Source organism: Zalophus californianus, chromosome 6, assembly GCF_009762305.2.
Source record: "Zalophus californianus isolate mZalCal1 chromosome 6, mZalCal1.pri.v2, whole genome shotgun sequence".
NCBI classification, from domain to species: domain Eukaryota; kingdom Metazoa; phylum Chordata; class Mammalia; order Carnivora; family Otariidae; genus Zalophus; species Zalophus californianus.
In genome coordinates this window covers 33020831-33044884 of record NC_045600.1, presented here as the reverse complement: position 1 = coordinate 33044884, position 24054 = coordinate 33020831, and the positions used below count along the sequence as shown (strand labels likewise).

At 40.5% G+C, this 24054-nt stretch overlaps 2 protein-coding genes across 9 annotated transcripts in view; one reads left to right on the top strand and one right to left on the bottom strand.

The window, feature by feature from the left end:
* Nucleotides 1-14742, top strand: part of ARG2 (arginase 2) — a 35301-nt gene extending 20559 nt beyond the window's left edge. For 3 of the 5 annotated variants that reach the window (XM_027569049.2, XM_027569048.1, XM_027569046.1), the window contains exons 3-8: nt 6531-6708; nt 9567-9726; nt 10650-10744; nt 10921-11025; nt 12015-12151; nt 14281-14742. In XM_027569049.2, coding sequence (XP_027424850.1) covers nt 6531-6708; nt 9567-9726; nt 10650-10744; nt 10921-11025; nt 12015-12151; nt 14281-14486 — 881 coding nt within the window. In that variant the 3' untranslated portion in view covers nt 14487-14742. The remainder of the gene's footprint in view (nt 1-6530; nt 6709-9566; nt 9727-10649; nt 10745-10920; nt 11026-12014; nt 12152-14280) is intronic. The other 2 variants (XM_027569050.1, XM_027569047.1) reach the window with 1 other exon arrangement.
* Nucleotides 1-24054, bottom strand: part of VTI1B (vesicle transport through interaction with t-SNAREs 1B) — a 76166-nt gene that overhangs the window by 34189 nt on the left and 17923 nt on the right. Inside the window, exons 2-6 of one of the 4 annotated variants that reach the window (XM_027569058.2) lie at nt 22234-22292; nt 20366-20557; nt 17809-17982; nt 16232-16293; nt 5506-5641 (exon numbers count right to left, since the gene is read on the bottom strand). In XM_027569058.2, the coding sequence (XP_027424859.1) occupies nt 5545-5641; nt 16232-16293; nt 17809-17982; nt 20366-20557; nt 22234-22292 (584 nt within the window). In that variant the 3' untranslated portion in view covers nt 5506-5544. Of the gene's footprint in view, nt 1-2675; nt 5642-14706; nt 15025-16231; nt 16294-17808; nt 17983-20365; nt 20558-22233; nt 22293-24054 lie in introns of those variants that run through there. The other 3 variants (XM_027569057.2, XM_027569060.2, XM_027569059.2) reach the window with 3 other exon arrangements.

The following is a 24054-nucleotide window of genomic DNA, read 5'->3' as shown; positions in this document are numbered from 1 at the left end:
TCTATTTCTTCTTGGTTCAGTTTTGGTAGTTTATACATCTCTAGGAATGCGTCCACTTCTTCCAGACTGTCTACTTTGCTGGCGTATAGTTGCTCATAATATGTTCTTATAATTGTTTATTTCTTTGGTGTTGGTTGTGATCTCTTTCATTCGTGATTTTGTTTATTTGGGTCCTTTCTCTTTTTGATAAGTCTGGCCAGGGTTTTATCAATCTTATTAATTCTTTCAAAAAACCAGCTCCTAGTTTCGTTGATTTGTTCTGCTGTTCTTTTGGTTTCTATTTCATTGATTTCTGCTCAGATCATTATTGATTCTCTTCTCCTGCCTGGTTTAGGCTTTATTTGCTGTTCTTTCTTCAGCTCCTTTAGGTGTAGGGTTAGATTGTGTATTTGAGACCTTTCTTGTTTCTTGAGAAAGGCTTGTATTGCTATATACTTCCCTCTTAGGACTGCCTTTGCTGCATCAAAGTGTTTTCATTTTCATTTGCTTCCATGAATTTTTAAAATTCTTTAATTTCCTGGTTGACCCATTCATTCTTTAGTAGGATGCTCTTTAGCCTCCATGTATTTGAGTTCTTTCCAACTTTCCTCTTGGGATTGAGTTCTAGTTCCAAAGCACTGTGATCCAAAAATATGCAGGGAATGATCCCAATCTTTTAGTACCGGTTGAGACTGATTTGTGACCTGGGATATGATCTATTCTGGACAATGTTCCATGGGCACTAGAGAAGAAGAATGTGTATTCTGTTGCTTTGGGATGGAATGTTCTGAATTTATCTGTGAGGTCCATCTGGTCCAGTGTGTCATTTAAAGCCTTTATTTCCTTTTGCTTAGATGATCTGTTCATTTCAGTGAGAGAGGTGTTAGTTATAAAGTCCCCCACTATTATTGTATTGTCGATGTGTTTCTTTGATTTTGTTATTAATTGGCTTATATAATTGGCTGCTCCCATGTTAGGGGCATAGATATTTACAAATGTTAGATCTTCTTGTTGGATAGACCCTTTAAGTATGATATAGTGTCCTTCCTCATCTCTTATTATAGTCTTTGGTTTAAAATCTAATTTGTCTGATACAAGGATTGCCACCCCAACTTTCTTTTGGTGTCCATTAGCATGGTAAATGGTTTTCCACCACCTCACTTTAAATCTGGAGGTGTCTTTGGGTCTAAAATGAGTCTCTTGCAGACAGCATATCGATGGGTCTTGCTTTTTTTTATCCAATCTGATACCCTGTGTCTTTTGATTGGGGCATTTAGCCCATTTACATTCAGGGTAACTATTGAAAGATATGAATTCAGTGCCACTGTACTGCCTGTAAGGTGACTGTTACTGTATATTGTCTCTGTTCCTTTCTGGTCTGTTACTTTTAGGCTCTCTCTTTACTTAGAGGACCCCTTTCAATATTTCTTGTAGGGCTGGTTTGGTGTTCACAAATTCTTTTAGTTTTTGTTTGTCCTGGAAGCTTTTTATCTATTTTCAATGAGAGCCTAGCTAGATACAGTATTCTTGGCTGCATATTCTTCTCGTTAAGTGCCCAGAATATATCATGCCAGTGCTTTCTAGGCCAGGGCCTTTAAAAGTAGATGTGCCTTCTCAGGGCTTACTTCCTCTCCTGCTGCTTTGACCCCAGGGAGACCCAACCTTAGCTACACAGATGGCAAAGCCCTAGTGATGGAAGAGCCACAAGCCAGAAGGAGCTTGGTCTCTGAATCACTGCATGAAGGAGAGCCCCATGCTGACCTAGAACAGCCAACCCAGATGTTAAATGAACAAGAAACCAATTTACTGAGTATGAGCCATTGTTTTGGGGAAGGTTAGGTACAGCAGTTAAGCCTACTCCAACAACTGTATTTAAAAAGAATAGTATGAATTGTGTTTATGCACAAAGGTCTGCAAAGCTAGAGTAGTCAAGCCTGGGAAATGGGGTAGGGACTTGCACCATTAGATACTTCCTTATCAATTTCACAAGAATTTTCTACCAGTAAGGAAAGAGAACAACAAAAATAGCAAAACAATGCTGGTACAAACTTTACTTGATGGAGGAGTCATTCCTTGACCCCCTCTCCACCCCGCAATCCTATCTGAATTTCCTTTCAGTCCTTTAACACTCATTGTCCTTAGTTCTTACCTGGCTTTTTTTTTTTTTTTTGAAAATAAAGAGCAGAATTGGAGTCCTATAGAGTGGACAACTCAGGCAGGGTCTCTCAAGATATTAATCCCTTCAGGGGGTCTGGTCCTCAGCTTTGTAGACCCAGGAACAGAAGGGTTTGTTTTGTTTAAATTTTATTACTGAAGTATAGTTGACATACAGTAGTAATTTCAAGTACACAACATAGTGATTCAACAAGTCTATAGATCCACAGTGCACACCATAAGTGGTCGCCACCTGTCACCAAACGTTACTACAGTATTACTATACAGGACTTATAACTGGAAGTTTGCACCTCTTAATCCCCCATCCCTCTACCCTGCCCCCAGCAACAGTATTTGAGTCTATTTCTGTTGTCTTTTAGATTCCACATACAAGTGAAATCATATGGTATCTTTCTGTCTGACTTATTTCATTCAGCATAATGCCCTTTAGGTCTATCCATGTTGTTGCAAATGGCAAGATTTCATTCTTTTTATGGCTGAGTGTGTGTATATATATGTGTGTGTGTGTGTGTGTGTGTGTATAATTTATATAAATAAAATTTATATAAATAAAATCATTTTAATACACACACACACTGCTTCCCTATCTTGGTAATTGTAAAAAATGCTGCAATGAACATAGGAGTGCATACATCTCTTTGAATTAGTTAGGAACAGAAATCTTTAGGTGCAGAGCTTATCAGGCTTTACAACCCAGAGACTTATGCTAACTGTGATGTATATACCAAAATGCCCATTCATAATTATGGTGAGCAACAGTCCTTCCGACATCCACTGGTAGGAAGCCCTCTTACTGGTAGGAGGGCAACAGGGAGACTAAGTGAATAACCAGAGGGAGGCTGTTTGATGAGTAAGGAATGAGAGCAAATGGAGTTGGACAATCTTAGAAGAACTCACTGTCTAGGCTGTGAATTAATCTGGTGATCCACTTCAGAGTTACACATTTAATGACCAAAATCCTTTTGTGAAGTTTAGCTCTCTTCCTTGGAGAGCGTTATCTAAGGCTGCCAAATTCTCTTTAGGTTCTTTTATAGGCTTTCTGCAGCTTTCTTCTGATAAGTAAATAATAGTGAGCTGAGTACTGTATTCTGTCACACTTATCGTATTGGAGTCTACATCCTAGATTCCATTACTGGACTTATGTGTTCCTCCAAGTTATGTCACTTATCCACTGGGTTGATTCCTATGTATTTATTGTCATGTGAAGATTAAATGAGTTAAAGTTGTCTTCAACAATTAATATTAACACTAATTAGGTCATAAACCTCTATTTATACACCTAATATTATAAAACACCAGGCATGCCCTGATGTCTTATACCTAGTAAAAACCTAAATGCTTGATGTGGCTTAAGGGGGTACAGAGATAAACATGGATAGGGAAGTAGAAACTGACAAAATCTGTCCAGCCTAAGACTGCTGCCAATAGCAAGACCCGATATTGACTTAAAATTTAAAGCTTCATTTCTCTTAAATCTAAACTGTCCTCCTGTATTGAGATCTTTTTTTTTTTTTTTTTTTTAAAGATTATTTGACAGAACACAAGTATCGGGAGCAGGAGAGGGAGGACAGGCTCTCTGCTGAGCAGGGAGCCTGATGTGTGGGGCTCGATCCCAGGACCCTGGGATCATGACTTGAGCTGAAGGCAGATACTTAACTGACTGAACCACCCAGGTGCCCCTGTACTGCGATCTTGTAAAGTGCATATCCCTTATGGGTTTTTATCTTTTTAAAGGATTTTTATAGATGTTTTATTTGGTCATTATTTTTTTCTCTTGGATCCCAATGGCTTTGGCCTATTATCATATTCTTCTCCTACCTTCAATACTTTTTCTTTCAGTTTTCCAGATCTCTGAGCATTTTTAGGATATTTTAAAATGCAATGACCAGGACGCCTGGGTGGCTCAGTTGGTTAAGCGTCTGCCTTTAGCGGGGAGCTTGCTTCTCCCTCTGCCTGCCTGCCGTTCCCTCTGCTTGTGTGCTCTCTGACAAATAAAAATCTTTAATAAAATAAAATGCAGTGACCAAAAGATACATAGAGTTCTGCAGCTGTAGCTACATCTTAATTTGGGGAATAAAATAGTTTTCTGTTTTGCTCCTGGCATCCTTTTTAGTAGTGATCCCTTGATCCCTTGGTTGGCCTTATGTTACAAGTCATTGCTCCTCAAATTTTTACATTCTCCATTATTTAGCTTTGAATTGACAAAGGGTTCAAGGTAAAGCTCAAGGGGCACCTGGGTGGCGCAGCTGGTTAAGTTGTCCGACCCATGGTTTCAGCTCAGGTCGGGATCTCATAGTTGTGGGATTGTGCCTTGCGTCCAGCTTCATACTCAGTGCAGAGTGTGCTTGGGATTCTCTGCCTCTCAACACACCCTGTGTGTGCACGTTCTCTCTCTCTCTCAAGTTAAAAATCTTAAAAAAAAAAAAAAAAAAAGTAAAGCTTAAAACTGTACAGTTTAAATTTAAGATGGGTCCATGCCGATCTTAATCCAAATCTTTTTTTTTTTTTTAAGATTTTATTTCAGAGAGAGAACATGCTCGAGCACAAGTGGAAGGGGTAGAAGGAGAGGGAGAAGCAGACCCCCCGCTGAGCAGGGCTCCATCCCAGGACCCTGAGGTCATGACCTGAGCCAAAGGCAGATGCTTAACCGACTGAGCCAGCAGGGAACCCCTGATCTTAATCCAGATCTTTAACACAAATCTCTGCCAGTATTACTATCCTGTGACCACTTCCCTCCCTTACCCTCCAACATACCCGGACTCGTTTGAGAAGCAGGGCCTTAAGCTACAATCTATGGTAACGTTATGTTCTCTGATAGTTCAGATCTGTTCATGAGAGAGCTGGATTACTTAGGCCTAACCCCAAAAATGGCACCAACCAATTTATTGATATGTAGTTACATGGCAAGAATGGTACTTAGGTAAGAAAGTCAATGTACAGTGACTGGTGGCATAGTTCTTTGAAATATGTGAAATCTAAGAGTGAAAATATTATAGCATATTGTCAGAACATATCACTAGTTATTTCAAAAGTTTTTTTTTTTTTTTTAAGAGAAGTCTATGCTTTTATTGACCAAACAGGCTACTTGAGGGGGAGGAGGAGTGGGTGGCCCAGATGGTGGGCCAGCCACATTCATGGGTTTGTTCCGTGGAGGAGGACTCGCTCAGGTAGTGGCTGATCATCTTGGGCCTGTGATCCACCTGGATGAAGGTCTTGCTGTTGCAGAGGCCCACCATGCTGCCCACCATCTCGGGCTGGATGTTGCTGCCCCGCGTGTGTGTATTCACCATCTCTGGCTTCTCTGGGCGGTGCCTCCTGGCTGGCTCTGCAGGTGCTGCGGCCACTACCGCCGCTGTGTCAGCTACTCAGAGGACGTGGCCAGCAGCTGGTCTAGGCGTGTGCTGCAGGTGACCCTGTGGAAGGTTTGCTGCTGCTGTTGCTGCGTTTCTGCCATCTTGTCGGTTTTTTGGAAAAGGTCTGACTTGCTCTTAACAGGGAGAAATCAAGAGGGATTCTTTGGGAAACAAAGTGTAGTCAATATACATTTTGGGGGCAGATGGCCTGAATTTGGGTCCTGCTTCTGCCACTTAGCAGCTATGTGATTTGGGAACTTTCTGTTTCCTTGTCTATAGAATGGTATGTTTTAGTTGCCTAACAGGATTGTTTAAGTAAGAATTTACATCGAGCGGGGCACCTGGGTGGCTCAGTCAGTTGGGCGTCCAACTCTTGGTTACCGATGGGGTCATGATCTCAGCGTTGAGATCAGGCCCCATGTCGGGCTCTGCGCTCAGTGCAGGGTCTGCTTGAGATTCTCTTGTTCTCCCTCACCCCTCCCCCTGTTCTAACATAAAGTCTTAAAAAAAATTTATATCAAGAAATTAAAACACTGCCTGGGACCTTTGTTAAGTAACAAATGTTTGACATTTCTTTTTTAGAATGCTTGAGATCCTCAGACTGGCCTTTTATTAGAAATTTTCATGTTATAAGCTTTATGTATCTTTGCTCTAAATCAACAGTACTGCTTAATTTTCTGTAAATCCTATTGGGTCCTCTTGGTATTTTACTTATACTCTAACTCTGGGATATCTGAGGTCTAATTGCTACCAATTTTGTGACTGTTAGGTTAAATCAGTGGATGTTTCTGGGCTTCACTTTCCAAATCTGTTTGTCTGCAAAATGGTGTTCTTAATGGGATCTACCCCCACAGGACTGCTGGGAGGGCTAAGACCATCCTGCCAGTCACGTGACATTTTGAATTTTACTGTGGCAAAAGGAGTATGACATGCACTTTGTCACAAGTTCTGATTTGTGGCCCAGGCCAGTAAGAGCTGGAATAACATAAACAATTAATCTTGTCATCCCCCATTTGATTCCAGGCTGCCGCCTAAAAGATTTTGGAGATTTGAGTTTTACTCCAGTCCCTAAAGATGATCTGTACAACAACCTGATAGTGAATCCTCGCTCAGTGGGCCTTGCCAACCAGGAACTGGCTGAGGTGGTTAGCAGAGCCGTGTCAAGTGGCTACAGCTGTGTCACAGTGGGAGGTGACCACAGGTAAGCCGGGATGCAGGGTTGGTGGGGGAGCTGAACTGTATGGTGCCTTGGGCTAATCAGTTAGGTTGTCTGTTTCCCCATTAAGAGGACAATACCCTTCAGAATTTTTATGGTATGATGTGCTTAATAGCATTTTAGTATCTAAAATCCTGAGCTGCTAGAGCCACCTGTGGTTTTCACTGTAAAACACATTGTATTGTATGAGGTCAAGTTCAGAGGTAAACTAAGCAAAGTTTTTAAACACAAGTGTGTTCCTGTTTCATTTTGTGCTTATCTCTTGTAAAGTTTCCTTGAGGAAGAACCGTCTTATGACTTTCATTTGGCTATTTGGGAGAATTCGAAGGATCCATCAGTAGTCTGAATTTGTGGGGTTTTTTTGTTGTTGTTGTTAAAGCATTTCTGCTAATGTGTTATAGATTTCCCACTTGCCATGTGACTATGTTCTCTACCTTTACAGTATGGACCCCTAGGTGACTAACAGATCCCTTCTCTTAGTGAGTCAGCATGTACTTTATGAACACTGCTTGGTTCTCAAGCAATGCTAGGGATTGTGGAAATTGTGATTAGGACTAGATGAAATACATGGGATGAAAAAAATATATTGAACTCTACAGAATTTCAGAGAACAAAGATCATTCTGGGCCAAAGAAGTCCTATTCGAGCTAAATAATAAAGGTTTTTTGGTAGAAAGAAAAACACTAAAATACTAGGAGTACTGGGCATTTCATATATATTTTCAATTACCCCACCCCATAATGCTATGAGGCAGATACAGTTTTACCTATTTTACTGCTAGGAACACTGAGGGAAAGAGGTCAGATAATTTACCCAACTTCTAGAACCAGGAAGTAGCAGGGTGGGATTCAAATTCAGTGTGACCTCTGAAGGCAATTAACTTTTCTTTTGAGAGCCAATCTGGTAACTTCCCCTGGTGCACAGAGAACTTTTCTGGTTCCTTAACAGAAGTTGAATCTTTGTTACAATTTTAAGTGTAGGTAGATTTCGTCATTAGGAATAAAATTTTAGGTAGAATAAGAAAGCAGTCCAGGTTCTCTACAGCGATCGAATTAAATCAACCAGAGAAGGTGCGTCTTCCTCTTAGCCCAGTGCTGTCTCTCATTTTTATTGACTTTCTTCTTATTGTCTATTTGGGAACTGCTTATCAATGTTGTTATCATAGTCTTTGGTTTTTCTTTTGTCTATAGCTACCTATTGCAGCAGCCCTGTCACTATTCCCTATTCCCTGTTCAGTGCTAAAACCTAGGCTATCTGAAGATTCTAGAAAGGAAGGGATGAGTATATAAACTGAACAGCTATTGAACATTTTAAAGGAAGGAGGCATCTTTAGGTCACCCTGCTCCTTTTACACAGTATAAATTATTCCCATAGACGTCAGACTAACTCTGACTTAAACAAGACAAGATTATTATCCCTTTCTTCTAAAAAAAGGAAACTGTCTAGCAAAACTAAATGACTTTTCCTAAATTACCTGGCTTTCTGGGAAAAACCCCAGTATTCTGACTTAATCCACTGCTCTTCACACTAGACCATGCTTATCCTTCAAAAAGGCCCTATGTGGAGCATGGAGCTTAAAATGCTATCTCATGTCATACTAAGAAGGATAGCTGGAGTTAGTTCCTAAAGGGTTTAAGTTGCATTTCTTTTTCTTTTTTAAGATTTTTTTTTGACAGACACAGCCAGAAAGGGAACACAAGCAGGGGGCGTGGGAGAGGGAGAAGCAGGCTTCCTCCTGAGCAGGGAGCCTGACGTGGGGCTTGATCCCAGGACCCTGGGATCATAACCTGAGCTGAAGGCAGACTTTTTTTTTTTTAAACTGAGTTTTGTTTTTTTTTTTTTTTAAAGATTTTTATTTATTTGAGAGAGAGAGAATGAGAGAGAGCACTAGAGGGAAGAGGGTCAGAGAGAGAAGCAGACTCCCTGCTGAGCAGGGAGCCCAATGCGGGACTCGAACCTGGGACTCCAGGATCATGACCTGAGCTGAAGACAGTCGCTTAACCAACTGAGCTACCCAAGCGCCCTGAAGGCAGACATTTTAACCAAGTGAGCCACCAGGTGCCCCTTAAGTTACATTTCCCATCTATGTCAAATTCTTCAGTTACTGGGAAGCTGGACAGCTTTCCAAGCATGATTTCATCAGCTATATTCCTTCACCCGAGACAGGACAGTTGGCCAATGTACACAGAGTCCAAGGACAAGGAGAGGCAAACAAAAACAAAAACAAAAACATTGATATTTGAATGCCATGCTAATATATAGAAGGTAACATGCAAATAAACATTCAGTCATTTAAATGAGGTCTTTAATTGTAAAAAGACATTACTTTAATGTCTCTATACTTCCTAAAAGGAAATGTCAAAATTATTACTTTCTAAAAAGCTATAATGCAAATTTTTATCCTTAAAAAGTGACTGATTTTTTGAAAATAATTAGATCTCCCTGGTCTTCCTTACGAAGTATTAAATATTTGTGAGTTGTTACATATAGAACACATCATTTAACTGGATTTCATTGACTGAACAAATACCTGAGGTTCTTTCCTGGGCCGGGGCTAATGGATCAAATTTTAGGGATTTGGGGGCAGCAATGACATCTGTCAAACTAGAAGGGTAACTAGTCAACAAGTTTTGAATCCTTGGATCCTTCCATTTCTCCCTAACTCACTTAAGGTTAGTCTTTGGGTACTACAGGCCGAGGGACTTTTGGTCATCCAAATCCAGCCTTAGTCTGGGGCCCTGACTTTGCCCTGAGGACAAAGTGTGAACTGCACTGACTAAAGATATTTGTTATTGGTGAGGTGTGCCAAGCAGAGGGCCTCAATTATTGTTTGTTCCTTGTAGCCTGGCAATCGGAACCATTAGTGGCCACGCCCGGCACTGCCCAGACCTTTGTGTGATCTGGGTTGATGCCCATGCTGACATCAATACACCCCTCACCACTGCATCTGGAAATCTCCATGGACAGCCAGTTTCATTTCTCCTCAGAGAACTACAGGACAAGGTCAGTGGGCCGAAATGAAAAGGCTGAATGGCTAGCAGGGGTTATGCTGGGGCTCTGAAGAACTAGTTCAGTAAGATTTCTATGAAGGATGGGCTGATGGTGGTGGTAGGAATCTTTACTATTCCTTCATTTGTTCATCAAACATTATGGGCCAAGCAGTCTACTAATGCTAGGGCTCAAAAGAGGACGAGGACATGGTCCTTGCTCTTGGCGGGGGGGGGGGGGGGGTGGGGGGGTGGAGGGAGGGTAGGGTGTGTGTGTCATAACTTGCAAGAAAGGAAAGTGGCAGTGGGTGGTAACTCTAGTGATTGATATACCCACAGCAGGAGGACTTCTTGGTTAGAGGCTCCCAGGCATGCCTCACTCTCAGACCCACTGGTCTAGAGGAAAGCAAAACCATGATTACCTCTAGGTAATTATCTTCCTAGGCTGTTCAGAAGACATGGGAGTCCATGTTAGGCATAGACTAGAATCTGTATATCCTTCCCCTCAGTGAGAGACCAAGTTAAACCAGGATAGTACAAAAGTTATTCATTAGGCAGAATTCGTGTTTTGGCTGTAGACAACTTAAGATGGCAACTGGGTTGTATTTCAAGAACCAATGTGTAAACAATTCAGTAATGTACAAAGGGGTGGAAAAGGGCTAATCAGCAGTATTCCTGTTATTTAGGTAAGTTAATGAGAAACCGTGGCCAGCTTAGGAGAATTTTTTTTTTTTTTTTAATTTTGAGAAATCTGTTCTTCAGCTGCCTTCTGAATCACTTCCACTTTTATAAGTTCTCTTTCCCAGATCAAGTGTGTCTTGTGTTAATTAAGCATATCCTGTAGGTAGGAGAAAGCAGACTGCATAAAATGGGAAGCACATAGTGATTATCTTGGTGAGACCAAGAATCCTTGAATCCTGTCCATTCCTCTTTTGACAGGTACCACAACTCCCAGGATTTTCCTGGATCAAACCTTGTATCTCTTCCCCAAGTATTGTGTATATTGGTCTAAGAGATGTGGACCCTCCTGAACAGTAAGTTGATACACTGGGGTTAAGCATTGGGTCCGTCCCAGCCATTTAGGTTCCTTTTGATAGGTTGTTCCTTGCCTTAATCTCTTGTAGGTCACGAACAGGACAAACCCCCACCCCAACATGCATTTGATTAAAAATGTTTTTAAACTAAGGACTCCTTCCTTTATATCTCACAGTTTTATTTTAAAGAATTATGATATCCAGTATTTTTCCATGAGAGACATAGATCGACTTGGTATTCAGAAGGTCATGGAACAGACATTTGATCTGCTAATTGGCAAGTAAGTAACTTATGATGTCTATTTCCAAAGGGAAAAGTCCCAAAGGGAATAGGGCAGACTCTAAACGATCAGCACACTTTAGCCTACCTCTTGAGAATAGCAGCTTTTCTTTTAAAATAAAAGCAAAATATGTACACGTACAAAAAATTCAAATAATTTGGAAAGGGAGAATATGAAACATAGGTCCTATTCTTCCTCGGGGGTTGGGAGGGGCTTTCCTTGAAGTCACTGCCTGGCTCCTCTGTGTCTCATGAATTTTTCTTTAGCTCCATTTTTACTGCCCATCTTTTGAAGATGGGAAGCATTCATTCAACTATTCCCTTCTTCCTAAGCTCACTGTTGCTTCATCTGAAAGTTTTATATTGAGCAAATCTTGGTAATATAGAAAGATGGCAGATAAATGCCAAAAGCTAGTTTTAAGAGCATGTTCTCAGTGCTGAGTCTTTATTTCCAAGTGATTAATGGCATACTACTAGGTAGCAATTACATTTCTTAAGCTGTAAGAAATTTTAGTTATCTAGCATATATGTGTTGTATGCTAGTTTCTACTTTTGGACACCTGTGCTAAACTGAAGTTAGAATTGGGAGATAAGATTACAGACACCAAATCAATTAAGTTCAGCTGCTATATTACATGGAGAAAATAAGAGCAACTATAACCTAGGTCAGTCTAACTTAAGCTAGACTCTGTCAGAGCCCAGTCTCAAAGGGAAGTGAAGAATTGTTAATGCAAAAGGCTCTAATGCCTAGGTTATGTCAGAAATATAAACTGGAGTTAGTCTAAGGCACAAAGAACAAATGGCAAAATTATGAGGTGGTGTGTAGGAAGCTAATATGGTAATACATAATAACTTCCAGAATAGGAACCCTGAAAGTCTGTATTAGCAAAGTACCAGGACTAACAGCAACAAAATCAAGGAGCTGCAACTGTAGGAAGGATCAATGTCCAAGCACACCCAAATGACTGTTTGTATCATCTTCCCCTCAAGAAGACAAAGGCCAATCCATCTGAGTTTTGATATTGATGCATTTGACCCTACCCTGGCTCCAGCCACCGGAACCCCTGTTGCAGGGGGACTGACCTATCGAGAAGGCATGTATATCACTGAGGAAATACATAATACAGGTAAGAAGGGATCCACCTGTTCACTCGGAGTAAATGTGCCGACACCTCTTGCATGCCCGAAGGTTTTTTCTACTATTCCATGTCATTACCAATACTGTTTTCGTTTAAACTTTAAAAACCACATGGTCAGGCTAATAAAGGATAGTCATTTAGAGGCATGTTTGGACCTGGCTCATATCAAAATATGCTAAGGTAGTATTGAATAAAAATTATCTACTTAAATACTTACTAAGTACAAGAATAACCTGCCAAACCGATGTAGTTCTTTGCATCTGAATTGTCTAAAGGCAGACTCAGATTAAAAGGCAAGGCCAAGTAGCTATAATTTTTAGTATAGCTGACATATTAAGAGTGAGTTCACCTGGAGGTGAGAATGTGGAGTTAAACCTTAAAGATATTTCAAAGTTGGACAGTATCTTGGGTCTTTTCATAAGGGATAAGCCTTATACTAGAGCTTATTTGATAGGAGTTTTAATATGGGGATACTAAAGATGAATGGTTGACAAAAGATTAGTAAAATGAGTGCTAGATTATTAAGAATGGCTACACAGGTTACTGTTCCCACATTCATACTTGTTTGCAGTTTCCATTTCCGTCAGAAAGCTTCTAGTTCCTGAAGGTTATTCTAAATGACCTTTCCTTGCAAAATTTAAACTACTACCGCAGGATACTTCAATACCATTTCATGAAACTGGGGTCTAAACAGCAGAGAGAGCCCACAATGAAAGGTCTAGAGCTACGGGAAACCCTTGAATGGTTGGGATAGATAAGGAAATTGAGAAATGGTCTCTCTGGAGCCTACTGGAACCTTAGGCACTAAAGGAAGGAAAAGAATGCTTAGGTTCATCAGGTCTGACAGTGGTAAGATAGTCTCCTTCTCAGACCCACAATCTTAGATGTTACAGTTGTCTTTTGGTTAGTGGCCAGTGAACCTGTGTGTTCAATCCTCCATTTTGGTTCCCAGTGACCCTACTTCGAGCAAGGGTTAGTAACGTCTAGTAGTTAGATGGGGCAGTGATCACACCTTGTCTCTCCCTCCCCTGCTACATTATTCTAGTCCAAAAGACTATCATGACACTTAACTAGCTATATAAAGCACTTTGCTTAAATTAGAGGGTGGCAATAGTCTGGAAAACATGGGTAATTACATGTTTTTAATAGCTCAAACACTCTTGATTACTTCTGGGATACACCAAAGACTCAGGTTTAGTTAGTGGAAATGAGACAGATCATCAGACACCCAGATGCTTGCACAGTGGAAATGCTGCAGTAACATGCTTGGACTATGCACTGCTAATAAGGGATTGCACACTAAACAGATATAATGGCATTGATACCATGTATTACACTGTAATATCAATAAGCCAGTAGGTATATACACCCATGTTTCCAGGCTTTATGGCTACCCTAAGGATTCTGATACTTGTATTCTCCAATACTAGTTTGTTCAGATGAAGAGGTAGATTAACTTCACCCAGAATAACCAACTAAACTGTTAAATACCTCAGCTTGTGTGTTGGAGGTGGGGAGTAGAAGGCAGGTCTGGATAGGTTCTTCTGGTCTAATCTTCCCTTCTCAAGCCCTTTAGTAGAAGTTCTTAAACCATCAGAGAAGGTAAGTCCAAATTAAAGTATGGCCAACTCTTCCCTCAGCTCAGACCTGCAGGGATAAGACTAAGAGATGCACTAATAACTATACTTAGGGCATGTGGGGTGCCTTAAGAGAGCATAAGAGTTCAAAAATGGGAACAGCTCTTTACACAACTACATACAGACATCTGGAAGGTTCCTAGTAATACTGGACATGGCATACCTTTTCCTGAGCAGGTTAGAAAATCCTTGTCTACCTCTTCCCCACAAGCTCTTTCCTTATCCAGAAAGCCTGACAGTGATGCCTATTAAGTTAGTTGAACAGCAATGATAAATTTTAATCCTACTCCAGTATACAGTATTTGAACTTAAATTCATGCCCAGAAGAGGGTTAGGTGTAAGGGGCTTCTGAACAATGGGTAATTTTTTAATAGTAGAAAATGACTTTTTACCTTGGCTTGTTCTGTCTAGTGGGATGACCCTCACTGAAAGTAGCAGCTAGAGTATCTTCTGAGGTTCTGTCATACTTTGTTCTTTCAGGGCTGTTGTCAGCACTGGATCTTGTTGAAGTCAATCCTCAGCTGGCTGCTTCAGAGGAAGAGGCCAAGGCTACAGCTAGCCTGGCAGTGGATGTGATTGCTTCAAGTTTTGGGCAGACAAGGGAGGGAGGGCACATTGTCTATGACCAACTTCCTACTCCCAATTCACCAGATGAATCAGAAAGGGAAGAACGTGTGAGAATTTAGGAAATTTTGTGTGCTGACACGTTTGTCACGAAGGACATTCCAGAATTATGAGGCATTTGAGACACTAAATGGTCTGGGTCAATATTGCCTTAATGAGAACACTTGCACATTCTCACAATTGTAAAGTTTCCTTTCCCTCTCCATTTTGGTGACCAATAATACTACTGTAAATTTGTGTGTTTTTTGGGAGTTCACAGGGTATTAATGTTGGAATACTATGTAAATTTAAAGAAGTCATAAACAGCATTTATTATTATGTTGGTATATCATACTGGTCTCATTGCTGTTCCTTCACAGTTATGCGGTCTTCTGTCTCCCCTCCCACCTCCCACAGTCTGGCATCCTCGAACCATTACCTCACAGCAGCACTATGCTTCTTCCCCATCTCTAAGACCATTCACAGGGTCAGTTCTGGTCCACAAACCCTTCCCTCTAGGAAGTTCAATGCTTGTGAAAGAATTTGTAGTAAACCAGGCCCCCTAGGATGGCCAGCTCCAGTAAGATGACAATGGAAAGTAGCAGCTTATTGGTTGTCACTCTACAAAGAGAAGCAAAGTAGGGAACAGTCAGAAGTCTGGGTGACCTATTTCTTTCCATTCTTAATACTTAGGAGTTTGACTCTGTGGCCAAGGCTGGATACTGTGAGGCAGATTGAAAATTTTTTTTTTTTTCTAAATCACATAGCCACTCAGCAGTTCTTTAGCTGGTAAGTGACAACTTGAAAGCTTTTTTCAATTGTAACTTAAAGATAACCCCACACTGGCTCTACAGATTACTTAAATATGAAAAATGAGTTTATTTAATATATATTCTTATAGTTTTTCTTAAAGTAGGCTCCACACCCAACATGGAGCCCGAACTCACAACCCCCAAGATCGAGTTGCACGTTCTACCAATGCAGCCAGCCAGGTGTCCTGAAAAATATCATTTTCTGAAATCAGGTTGAATCATATTTCAAAAAAGAAATATACCACTAACTACTTTTCCTCCACCAACCCAAATGGATATCTTTATAAAGGCAGTATAAGAGCTTCAAAAATTTACTCTTTTGTTAACAAAGAATCCAATCTCTGGTTCTCATGTTAACTCTAAATTGAAGGTTTCCTCTTGTTTGACAAGGCATTTACCATTGTTTAGGAAAAATCTCACTCTTACTAGTTCCATTGGTTGGTTATAGTTTTGTTTTGTGCATACTACCCACTTCAGGTTTTTTTTTTTTAAAAGTCAACTTTTTGCTAATAGGACAGAACTCCCTGATAAGCAGTTGACTCCCATGCAGGAAAAGCAGAGCCAAAAGCAAGTACCAAGCCGTAGCAGTAAAAAGTTTTTTTTCTAACCAAGTTTATACAAATATATTTCAAGGACTATGAAGCTCTGTTATTCCCATGTGCTCTGAAAAATCTTAAGCTGGGATTCAAAGTGGACAAATTTCTCACTGCTCCAAGTCAGAGCAGCATATACATTATTTGAGAGAGCACAGCGAGGGGAGGAGCAGAGGGAGAGGGTGAAGCAGGCTCCCCGATCAGCAGGGAGCCTGATCCTGGGACCAAAGGCAGACGCTTACTTAACCAACTGAGCCAGCCAGGCGCCCCAGGGCAGCATATACTTTTAACAAAGGATTTTGTCCTGGGATATTTAACTAGACAAGATAATACTTTATTCTTTCTGCTTTATCAGGACCTTTACAAGTCGCTGTTTAATGTCTTAGTCACAAAATTTCTCTTAACTCCATTTTGAAAACTTACTTTCTGGACATTGAACGCAGAATCTTTCGACTTTTGCTCAAGTTTTCACTTGTGTTTACCAGCTGAGAAGAGAAAACAGCAATTATTCCCCCCTTCTAAAAGTACATAACTGTAGAACTTGGAGGTTTCTAAACTGACAGTGGGCACTAAAGGGGGTGTGCTGAAAACCTCTCTCAAACCATTTTGAATGATGGCCCGAGTATATGCAGAAGAAACTGGAAAGGACAAGATACTTTAGTACTGGATAAGTAGGCTTAGGAATTATTATACCCCAAGGTTACTGTGGGGAACTCCTGGGACCAAAGTAATCCTTCACCTTAGCTACTCAAAACAAAAAAAGGCTTCAGGTGTACCTTGCCAGTAACTGAGGCAACTTCAGATTTGAATTTCATCAGCCAAACTCCAAAGAAGCCTCTTGAGGTTTTGTTTTTGTAGGCTACCACTTTTGGGATCTGGTTCTTTTTTTTTTTTATCCCTCTTACAGACAAATGGAATTCTGAAAGGAATCCTTCTTTTAAAAGTTTTTTTAAAAATTATGTCCTTTTGACTGCCTGTTAATATCTAGATAGCTGGGGGATATTTCAACAGATGCCACCTGCCATCTGTTCCCATACCCCAGTGGCCATAAGTAAGTTGATCTCTCAGCTCATTTCTTGGCTTTTAAATTCAACCAATCTACCTGATGTGTTCAAAAGTCAAAAACCACACAGTCTGTAAGCAAGTTGCCTTCTCTACAGTTTACCTGGAATTCAGTGGTTGTGAATTTTTACTGAGGAGGGAAGGGCATCATTCTGATTTAAGAATGGAGAACTGCAGCTCTTAGGATATGAGAAAATCGTCTCCAATCCCCACACAGAGGAAGTCATCCAAGTCTTGCCGACAGTATCTCTTCTTCAATTTGTATTTGCCTCATAATTTTTTTTTTTTAAGACAACAGGAGGGATGCTTTTTTTTTTTAAAGATTTTAAGAATATAACATTCTATTGGCAAATTGTACTATTTTTAAAATTCCTATGCAGGTGTATGGAAAGGGAGAAATGTGTTTTTCAGAGGCCTTGATATAGTTATTTGGCCTAAGTTATTTCCCATTTTCTTCCCACAGTGATCTAGCTTACCTTGGGTAACAACAGAGTTATACAGTCCAGGACTGAACCTCTAAACTGTCAGCAGTACTATTTTATGACATGTGGAAAACAGCCTTGGATCTAAAGGACAAAAAAACTAGAATGTTTAAGTAGATGGTGCTTTCGTAAGAACAGCATAATATCCTACTAGATGTATGAGAAAAATCTCAGGTTGGTAACCTAGGAATTGAAGGATAGAGTGGCTACAATCTTAGATTTGACAATCTTCCACGAATGCAGAAACTGGTTTCTTTAGTCTTTTTTTTTTTTTTGCCTCCAATGACCTCTAAATCCAAAGGGTAAAATTACTTTCAAGAGAAATCCCTCAGCCAAGGAAAGTGTAAGCATCTAAGAGGTCCTAACCCTGAATTCTGAACTGCCATAGCTTCTGGCAGTGGCAAGGCATCAGGATATAAGGGGCCCACCTACTTTCCCCTATCCGCTCAGACTTACCCTACTCTTAGTACGCTCCAACTGGTCACGTTGTTCCCCCAGCTCTTCTATGATTTCTGAGCCAATCTGGTCAGTCTCTGTGGCAATCCGATGAGAACGCTCAATACTCTGGGTAGCCCGGTTCAGACTGTCCGTGCCTTGCAGAAGCAATGCCCTTTGAGACTGTAGCCGGTTCTGATGGGAACCAGACAGGAAGGAAATGTTAGACATCTTCCATTATAAGTTCATTTGCCAGCACATGACTTATGACCCTTCTGATATAAGAAGGGATATAGCATGTACAGTAATTTTCATTACTTTTAAGACTTTAAAAGATGCTAATCAACCATTAGAGTATTAGAATCCAATACAAGATCACATACCTCTCATGTCACTGCTTGTTACACTTATGTGAAGCAAGAAAAGAATTAAAAACATCAGAGCATTTCCCCTGTGTTCGTGATGAATTTGAACTGATTTCATGTGCTTTCTGGACTAACAACTTCTGAGAAGCATTGGCCCAGATTTGGGGTGCAGGAGCTACCCAAATATACGTACAGCCTGTAACTGTTGACAGGGCAACAAACCAACTAAATTCCATAGCCCAGAAGTAGATTAATTCACTGAAGATTTCCACCTGACTGGTACTGAGGATTGAGGGACCATGAATAAGCTATTCATTTGCAGCACATACAGAAATCACTTAGAAGAGAAGTCTGAAACACTATCACATTTTGGAAGACACTTAAGTGGTTATAGTCTTAGAAACCCAAAAAGAATTTCAACCCAGGTCAAACAAAACTCTGAAGTCGCCACACTGGTGACTGCTCTCAGGGGCCAAGTAAGCTGCCCTAATTTCCCAAGTGCCCTAATTTTCTAAATCCCTGCCAAAGTTTTACTTCGCCTATAATCCCAAGCACAGAAGGCATGATGACAGAAGTAGCCTTTGTCAACCGGAATTAACCACTGACAAATGGGTACAGCTAAGTTCTTCGCTATTCAAAGCACTTACACACACACACACACACACACACACACACACACACACGCAGAAAGGGGTTGGTTCACAAGGCCTATTACTAAACAGGTTACCACTAGCATTAGATACCACCATCAAGAAACGAAAATGTTGACTTTCCAGATAAGTAACAAGTCTTTTCATATATGGCATACAGACCAGTGGATGATGGAACCACTGAATGACAATGAAATAAACCCCAGTTACTTTAGCTTAAAAGAATAAGGCTTTTTTTAAAATAAAAGATGGGGATTTTTTAAAAGATTTTATTTATTTATTAGACAGAGACATAGCGAGAGAGGGAACACAAGCAGGGGGAGTGGGAGAAGGAGAAGCAGGCTGCCTGCTGAGCAGGGAGCCCAATGTGGGGCTCGATCCCAGGATCACAACCTGAGCCAAAGGTAGATGCTTAACGACTGAGCCACCCAGGCGCCCCAAAAGATAGGGATTTTTAACTGATTAGACTGAAGAGCAGGAAAAGACAGTAAGATCATATAAATCAACCCCAGGTTTGGAACAATAATGCCACTGAAGGTGGTATGTATATCTAAATTGTCCTTATAATTTCTGAACCTAGTAATTTTAAAGCAAATTATTGTTTGGCTTTATCTCCCCTTTTTGTTGTTGATTTTTGGTAACAAACGCCCAAAATCACTTTATACCTCTCATCTCACTTTAACAAGCTCCACCTGACTGCCTTTTCCCAGTCTCTCTTCACAGCTGAATTTTGAAAAGTTTATATCATTCTCTCTAGTTTTGACATCAGCAATGTCAGGCCAATATCATCTGAATGTCTTCTGAACCATAATCAGGATGCATCATGAAACAGAACTGTTTAACCCTGCACTATTAGCCTTTCTACATACGTGCAGTCTATACTTGTGGGCCCCCATCCACTTCTCTCCCACACTGCTTGCCGGGCCACTTGCCAGGCCATTTCTACTTTGTACAGTGGAGTATAATCTCAAATGCAACACATTTAATCTTTGTGAACTTGTCCAGCTTCTCTAGACAGTTTGAGAATATAGATTTTCAATTCTGTCAGTCTAATTTTATAAATCAGAATACTGGAGTCTAGAAAGGCAGTCTGGCTGGCCTTCCATTACAACTGAGTAAGGCGTGAGCTCCCTCCTGAAAGCATCTGCCTTCTCTACTATGTCTCCGCTGTTGGACCATCTTGATATAAATGTAAAAAAAAGCTTGGGTTAATTTGTAACAATACTTTGGATAAATTAAAAACCTAACTGAATTTTTTGAGCATAAGTGAAAAACTGGATCAATGGGTCAGAATACAGAGTCGGGATACAGTAAGAACAGGTAACACTTGTATTCCTCCACTAAGTACCAAGCACTGTTTTATAAAAGATACAAAGAAATCTAAATAAGCATGGTTTGGAAAGATCTGCATTAAATACCCACGAGGAGAAGGGGAGCTGGATGCAGGAAACAGGTGGAAAGATCAAGAGTCTACTATGCACTGATAACATCAACTGTACCCTACAACATGGCTAATTTTTGTGTCACAGGTCCTTAAAGGGGAAAAAAACAGCTGAAGCTTACCATATGCTCATTCTCTACAGCATATGAGCCATATTTCATGTCTCCTCGGCCCCCAGGTGTGGCTGTCAAAGGTGTGCTTCTCACTTCCCGATGGAGTTTGGCAAGGTCCTTCCGGTATGTCCGAAGCTTAGACATCATAGGATTACGGAAAGATAGAGGTGCATAACGTAGTTCCTCTTCCATCTCTGCCAGCTAGGAAGGCAGAAAGTAGTGAGTAGCTGGGCTGGGGTTTTTTTCTCTCTCATCTGGGCACATGCTTAGTTTGGACTAATCAAACCGCAGACAACTGCAAGTAAGTACTCAAGCATATGTTCCACGAAGGCAGGGATCACATGTGACATGCTGACCTCGTTTCTCTGAGTGCCCGGCACAGCGCCTAACATACAGAGAACAGGCATTCAAAAAGTATATGATGAGTGAGTGAAAAAACTAACAAGCACCTTATTTCCTATTTAACATTTTTATATACATTATCTTATTTAATCCTCATTTAATCTTTCCTGTCCTCAATAAGGTAGGAGATACTACTTCTATTTCATATATAAGAATTGAAGAAATCTGCTCAAGATTCCACAAATCTTCAAATTCCCTTTTCAGTATACCAAATTTTTTGTTTGTTATGGTTCAAGTGCTATCATGAAGCACTCTGAAGTCTACTATACTAAAAATGATAGGGGTCTGGCATCAAGGTTCTTCCTTCCTCTTCTTTCTGAAAATCAGTCATCTGTCTCCATGTCCTAGATGACCAGGGTTCCAAACCAGATTTCCATTTTATTGGGTAAGTAAAATGTAATACCCAGACATGTTGACAAGACACCATGAATTATTTTTATCCGCCTGGGATGGCCAGAGTTGGATTGGTTAATTTTGCTAATGTCTTTGTAGAGGTCTTTTAAAACAGAAGGGAATGTGGCTACAACCACTTATGAGGTACATTTTTTGTGATTTAGTAAGTTTAAAAGAAGAATAACTGATTTTAATGGCCAGCTTTTTATTTTTGAGAGAGAGAGAATGCAGGGGAAGGGCAGAGGGCGAGAGAGAATCCCAAGCAGGCTCCATGCCCAGCACGAGCCAACTGGGACTCGATCCCATGACCCTGAGATCATGACCTGAGCTGAAATCAAGAGGTGGGGACACCCAACTGACTAAGCCACCCAGGCATCCCAATGGCCAGCTTTTTAAATGAAATTTTATTTATTTTTTTTAAAGATTTTATTTATTTGACAGAGAGAGAGACAGAGAGCACAAGTGGGGGAAGGGGCAGAGGGAGAAGCAGACTCCCTGCTGAGCAGGGAGCCTGGCACAGGGCTCGATTACAGGACCCTGAGATTATGACCTGAGCCAAAGGCTGATACTTAACTGCTTGAGCCACCCAGGTGCCCCAAATTTTATTTTTTTTTTAAGATTTATTTATTCATTTTAGAGAGCATGCGTTGGGGGGGGCAGAGGGAGAAAATCTTCAGACAGACTCCCCCCTGAGTGTGAGCCTGATGCAGCCCAATCTCATGACCCAGGAGATCATGAACCCAGCTAACACCAAGACTTGGATCTTAACCAACTGAGCCACCCAGGTGCCCCTAAATGAAATTTTAAAAGACCACCCAGGTAAAGGTTTGAGAATGCCCTTACTACTCATATCAGGAATGTATTATATCAAAGACTCATTTTAAGACAGTATCCAAGCTTTACCCATTTGTGTTTGTCAAACTCCCTCATCACTCACCCCATCAATTAGCTTATTTCGTAAGAAATAATCGAAATCAAGATCAATAGACAGGAACAGTTAATCTCTGATCAGGTAATAAGCATTACTTCTGGAAAAGACTAACTCCAGGTAGAAGAAGTAAGGATTTGCTCCCTGTTCTCACCGTTTCATTTGCTTCCTGTTGCTTTTCATCAAAATCTCTGATCAGCTTCTTCTTCTCTTCTGGAAAAGATAGACAAGTTTCAAGTGTTCAGTCCTGTTTTCATATATTTGTAGAGGTCATTCCCTCTGCTTAGAATAAACTGCCCAACCTTCCCCTGATGGGGCTAGTAGTACTTAATCATCTCTAAAAAGTCCTTTTTAAATTTTTTTACTTTTTTTTGAGAGAGGGCTAGCATGCATACATGCCAGCTGGTGGGGTTGGGGAGGAGGATGGAGAGAGAGAGAGAGAGAAAGAGAGACTCTTAAGCTGGCTCCACACCCAGCACAAGCACGATGTGGGGTGGGGCTGGGTCTCTCAATCCTGAGGATCATGAGCTAAAATCAAGGAGTCGAATGCTTAACTGACTGAGCCACCCAGGCACCCCTAAAAAGCATTTAGAAATGTACTGGAACTTGTTATCACAAAGATGGGGGAGGGGAGAGGGTGGATATTATGAATGGCATTTAGTGCCCAGGGAACAAAAATACCCATATTTGGGACACTCCCGCATGACGATTATCTGGCCCCAAAGGTCAGTATTATCCTACTAAGAAACACTACAGGTCTAAGTTAATCACTGTCAATTGATTTTCCCCTAGAGGGATCAGGCATGCCTTCATCAACAAGAATGTTTAGCAATACTGATTCTTTGAAATCCCTGTCCCACTTTCACCTCCACTGTAAAACAGTTCTCTATATTAACCCTTATCCACTGCTTTTCTGCAAAACAAATTCAAAACTCACCTACTCTGCTTGCTGGGGAGTGCATGGTATGGTACATATTTCTTGGCCATACCCACTGGTGGTAATATGTAAAATGATGCAAATACCACTGACTCACAGTGAGAAAGTCATTCCCCTTTCAATTCTGTTTCAGTCCTTTGCATCTTGTCATTTTGTCTTTATATGCTTAACCAACTAGTAATGTCTTTAATACCTAAAAATAACTAATTTCTTTAAACAAAAATAGAATAGGCTGCAGCTGCCAGGCAGTAACATTTAACTAAAACAGCATTGTTTTGCCTTCACTGTATTTTTCTGATCATTTAGATAGGTTTGAAGGATTTTCCACTGAAGAGATATACATACATACGTATATTTATATATCATTCCATCCAAAAACAGTACACATTCCTTTCAAGTGCACATGGAATATTCTCCAGGATAGATCACATATTAGGCCACAAAACAAATCTCAATAAATTTAAAAAAATTGAAATTGTATCATGCATCTTTTCCGACACAACGGTACAAAACTAGAAATCAATCACAGAAAAAATTTGGAAAGAACACATATATGGAGGCTAAATAACATGCTACTAAACAATGAAAGGGTCAACCAAGAAATCAAACAGTACATCAAAAAATACATGAAGACAAAAGTGTTGGCAAGGATGTAGAAAAAAGGAACCCTCAAGCATTGTTGGTGGGAATGCAAACTGGTACAGCCACTGTGGAAAACAGTATGGAGGTTCCTCAAAAAGTTAAAAGAACTACCCTACGACCCAGTAAATCAACTAGTATTTGCCCAAAGAAAACAGAAACACTGATTCGAAAAGATATATGCACCCCTATGTTTACTGCAGCATTATTTACACTAGCCAAGAAACATGGAAGCAATCCAAGTGTCCATCCCAGACGAATGGATAAGATATGTCACACACACACACTGGCATATTACTCAGCCATAAAAAAATAATTAAATCTTGCCATTTGCAACATGAATGGATCTAGAGTGAAATAAGTCAGTTGGAGAAAGACTAATACCATATGATTTCACTC